This window comes from Palaemon carinicauda, chromosome 29 (genome assembly GCF_036898095.1).
Source record: "Palaemon carinicauda isolate YSFRI2023 chromosome 29, ASM3689809v2, whole genome shotgun sequence".
In the NCBI taxonomy this organism is placed as follows: Eukaryota; Metazoa; Arthropoda; class Malacostraca; order Decapoda; family Palaemonidae; genus Palaemon; species Palaemon carinicauda.
In genome coordinates this window covers 93038607-93043291 of record NC_090753.1, presented here as the reverse complement: position 1 = coordinate 93043291, position 4685 = coordinate 93038607, and the positions used below count along the sequence as shown (strand labels likewise).

General features: G+C 38.1%; 1 protein-coding gene across 1 annotated transcript; it reads left to right on the top strand.

The window, feature by feature from the left end:
* The first annotated feature begins 685 nt into the window (after nt 1–685).
* Nucleotides 686–4301, top strand: LOC137622357 (uncharacterized). Its single transcript, XM_068352945.1, has 2 exons — nt 686–3073; nt 3532–4301. Exons 1-2 carry the CDS (start codon nt 958–960, stop codon nt 3891–3893), a joined length of 2478 nt encoding a protein of 825 aa, XP_068209046.1. The 5' UTR covers nt 686–957; the 3' UTR covers nt 3894–4301.
* The last annotated feature ends 384 nt before the right edge of the window (nt 4302–4685 follow it).

The following is a 4685-nucleotide window of genomic DNA, read 5'->3' as shown; positions in this document are numbered from 1 at the left end:
TGGGAAAGCTGCGAAAGTTTGTAGACATCTCGAAAATACGACAGATTACCAGAATGTTAAATAAGCAATTTTGGATGCGTTTTCAATCTCTGTCGAGGGATATCGTCAGACCTTTCGTAACAAAACTAAGTTCACAACTCAAACCTATGTAGAATTCGCTTCGGAGAAATTAAGGGAGTTTAGGAAATGGGTAAAATCTGCTGCAGTAAATACTTTTGCTGAATTAGAGAATTTGGTTGTACTTGAAGAGTTTAAACGAAAGCTTCCTTTGAACATTATGATGTATTTAGAGGATAGGGAAGAAAAAGACTTGTTAAAGGCAGCTTCTCTAGCAGACACTTACTCTTTAATACATAAATTTGGCAACAGTAAGAGAACCGACCAGAATGTAAAACCATTTCCAGCTAAAAACTCTGAAACTCTGACTGATATGGCAAAAGTGTCTAATGTTCGTTGTAGTTATTGTAAGAAAGACGGTCACACAATTAAAAACTGTCCAGATCCTAAATGTAAAACTTCTTTGCCTTTTCGGAACCCATTTAACCCTTTTCCTAACTTTAAAGGTAAAACGGATGGTCAGATTAAGCCTGTCTCCCATATCCATTCTGAAAAGCCTGTAAATCTATTTGATGATTTTACTTTTGATGGAACTGTAGCTTTGAACTCTGATGGGGATAAATATAAAGTCAGGATACTTCGGGACACGGGTGCTTCGCAAAGTTTACTATTGAGAATGCTCTCCCTAATATTGAAGCTAACGTAGCTAATGAACATGTTCTCGTGAAAGACCTTTCACAAATATCTAAAGTTCCCCTTGCTAATGTTCATCTTGATTGTCCTATAAAGAAGGGTAATGTGCTGGTAGGCATAAGAGATATTGAATTTCCAGTAAAAGGTGTAACTTTATTATTGGCTAATGACCTTGCAGGACGTTTGGTAGTTCCAAACGTCATTGTAATGGAAAAACCTGTAGGTGTAAACATTGAACCTGATCCTGATTGCTCTGTAAATCCTTCCTGTGTTGTCACTCGTAGCCAGAAATCTAGTTCGGATGAATCTAAAGTCACTTCTGTAAATTTTGAAGCACGAAATGTTATGAGTAGAGATAACCTTATTAAAGCTCAGAAGCACGATAACACTTTAAGTAAGCTTCATGACCAAGCAGTTTCTAGAAGTGAGATTAGCAAATCCCCATGTTTTTACTTTGAATCTGATTTGTTAATGAGGTTTTACCGTTCCCCTAAGAGATCTAGTGAAGACACATGGAGCGAAAAGCGACAAATTGTGCTGCCTCTTTCTGTTAGGAATTCTGTAATGGAAATAGCTCACGATGCCTATGGAGGACATTTAGGAATTCATAAGACCTATTGTAAGATTTTGAATAGTTTCTATTGGCCTAATATGAAAAAAGATGTAGCAGAATTTGTTCGCACTTGTCATGTATGTCAGATATCAGGAAAACCGAACCAGGTAATACCCAAGGCACCTTTACAACCGATCTTAGTCCCTGATGAACCTTTTAGTAAGATAATTATAGATAACGTTGGTCCTTTACCAAAAACCAAGAAAGGTAATCAATACTTGCTCACTTTAATATGTCCTACGACCCGATATCCTGTTGCCATCCCTCTTCGTAACATTTCTGCTAAGAACATTGCTAATTCTTTACTGAAAGTTTTCACAAATTTTGGTATCCCAAAGGAAATACAAAGTGATAGAGGTTCGAATTTCACCAGTGACCTTTTTGCCCAGGTACTTAAAGAACTAAATATTAAACAAACTTTGTCTGCTGCCTATCACCCAGAGTCTCAGGGTGCCCTTGAGCGTTGGCATCAAACTTTTAAGAGTATGCTTAGGAAATTTTGTGTTGAAAGTCAACTTGAATGGGATGAGGGCATTGATTTTCTTCTGTTTGCTATCAGGGAAGTTCCCCATGAGTCCCTTGGTTTTTCACCCTACGAGATGTTGTTTGGGAGGTCAGTTAGAGGACCACTTTCAGTAATTAAAGAGGAATGGTTGAACACCCCTTCTGAGTCTAGCCAAACCATTCAACAATATATGAATAAACTTAAAAGCACATTAATGCAGGTTAGGAAAATTGCTGGGGAGAAATTAAGGGGTCAACAAATCTTAATGAAGAGAAACTATGACAAAGCTTGTAAAGTCAGAAAATTTAAACCTAATGACCTTGTGTTAGCCTACCTTCCTGTCCCTGGTTCCCCTCTTAAAGCTAAGTTTTGTGGGCCCTATCCCATCATAAAAAATGTTAACAATAATACCTACATTATCAAAACTCCAGATCGTAGAAAACTCACTCAGATCATTCATGTTAATTTACTTAAGGCTTATCACTCTAGGGAAACTGGAAATGGTTCCAGTGAGACGGTTGTTAATCTTAATTTTAAGGTAGAGACTCCAGGAGAGGACAATTCATTGGAAGACCTTATTGCTTCCTCCATGCCACAAACCAATACTGAGGTTCTAAATAACCTGGATCTATTCCTGAACCACCTCTCTCCATGGCAGTCTCAAGACTTAAAGAATGTAATCTCTAGCCATTCAACTCTCTTTAATGATTTTCCCAGGAAAAGTGATTTGCTGCTACATGACATCGAGCTGGTTCCTGGTACAGCACCCATTCGTCAGCAGTCCTATCGTGTGGGTCCTGAGAAGAAGAGCAAAATGAAGGAGGAAGTCGAATATCTTCTCCGGCATGGTCTAGCAAGACCGAGTAAATCGCCATGGGCTTCACCTTGCATCCTAGTTCCAAAAGAGGACGGTAGCTACAGATTTTGTACAGACTATAGAAAGATTAACAATGTTACCATTAAGGATTCCTACCCTTTGCCACTCATTGATGATTTAATTGATTCAGTAGGACAAGCAAAGTTTGTAATGAAGATAGACCTCTTAAAGGGCTATTATCAGGTAGGATTAACTGAAAAAGCTAAGTTAATATCTGCTTTCATTACACCCTTTGGACTTTTTCAGTACGAGGTCATGCCTTTTGGCCTTACCAACGCCCCATCTACCTTTCAGCGCCTTGTAAACTTCATCATCCAAGATTTGGAAGGTGTTTATTGTTACCTTGATGATATAGTAGTCACTGGACAGACTTGGGAAGAACATGGGAATAGGCTCAAGTGTTTGTTCCGTAGGTTAGAAGAGGCTGGATTAACCATAAATCTTAAAAATCTGTCTTTTGTAAAGCTACTGTTACCTACTTAGGCCACATTGTTGGGGATGGTAATGTTAGACCAAAAACTGCCAATGTAGAAGCTGTTCTAGAGTACCCTGTTCCAACCACCAGAAAGTCCTTACAAAGATTCTTAGGGTTAGCCTCATACTACAGGAGATTCTGCAAGAACTTCTCTTCAGTTGCTGCCCCTTTAACATCCCTAACCAGTACCAAAGTTAAATTCAGTTGGAATGAAGAATGTCAATCCTGTTTCGAAGCCTTAAAGCTGTTTCTGATAAACAACCCTGTTCTTAAATCCCCCGATTTTAAAAAGCCTTTTATCCTTCAAATAGATGCTAGCGATGCGGGAGCTGGAGGGGTGCTACTCCAAGAGTCAGATGGTATACTTCACCCAGTCAGCTACACCTCCACTAAGTTCAAGCATCACCAGAAGTCCTACAGCACCATTGAGAAGGAAGCACTTAGTTTGGTACTCGCCCTGCAAAAATATGAATGCTACTTACTAGGTGCTGCTGAGGTACTAGTCTTCACCGACCACAAACCCCTTGACCTTCCTCGACAAGATGAAGTCCCACAACCAACGTCTACTACGCTGGTCCATTTATCTGCAGAAGTTCCCTCTACAGATCCGCCACATCAAGGGAACAGAGAACATCATGGCAGATGCCTTATCGCGACTGCCTCCTTAACATGATACCTCCTTCTCCAGTCTAGAGTATCGTCAGACTCTCCTCATTGGCCTCTTTTTCTACGAGCCACTCTGTTGGGCTCGTCTTCTAAGGGGGAGGTGTCACCCATCTGCCAGATTGGCATCTTAATTTTGTATATAGTTGTAATCTTCTTTTATTGTGGGAATGTATACAGTTTCTTTCCTGTACCTGTTTTTAACATCCTTGGCTGTGTCTTTAGTTATCCCGTTTTCAGAGTGCTTTGTTTTCCCCGCCTTCTTTTCAGTTTTCTTCGGACCACTTATTTCATGCATAGTTAGTCTCACCTGGTCCTCTACTGTGATAAGTGTCCTATTGGAGTAGCTGTCTTCTTATTCCTCGGTTTTTGTAATGTATTAATGTTCTTTAATATAAGTCTTGAGTGAACCTTAGTGGAATTGATAACGTGTTTTTACATTTGAAATTTTGTATATTAAGGTTATTGATTTTGTTATTTGTGCTGTGCAGGATTGTTTGAGTGTTTTCTGGGTTATTTCGGTAAGAAAGAGATTAACGTAATTATGTAAACTGTTTCATTATTAAAGTGTTAAATTTTGTTCTGTTTTGAAATTAAACCTTTCATTAATTATTTTATGTGACCTATGGAACTTATTATTCTCTGAACCTTGGCCATAAAGTCGTCACAATATATATATATGTATACATATATATATATATATATATATACATATATATATATATATATATATATATATATATATATATTTATATATATTATATGTGTGTGTGTATATATATACATACATACATATATGTAT

Bases quoted from the DNA above. Each gene is read 5' to 3' on its own strand.
- LOC137622357 (XM_068352945.1), top strand. From the start codon at position 958: ATGGAAAAACCTGTAGGTGTAAACATTGAACCTGATCCTGATTGCTCT. The intron at 3,074-3,531 runs GTGTTTATTGTT...TCCTTCAAATAG, and splicing joins CATCATCCAAGATTTGGAAG to ATGCTAGCGATGCGGGAGCT.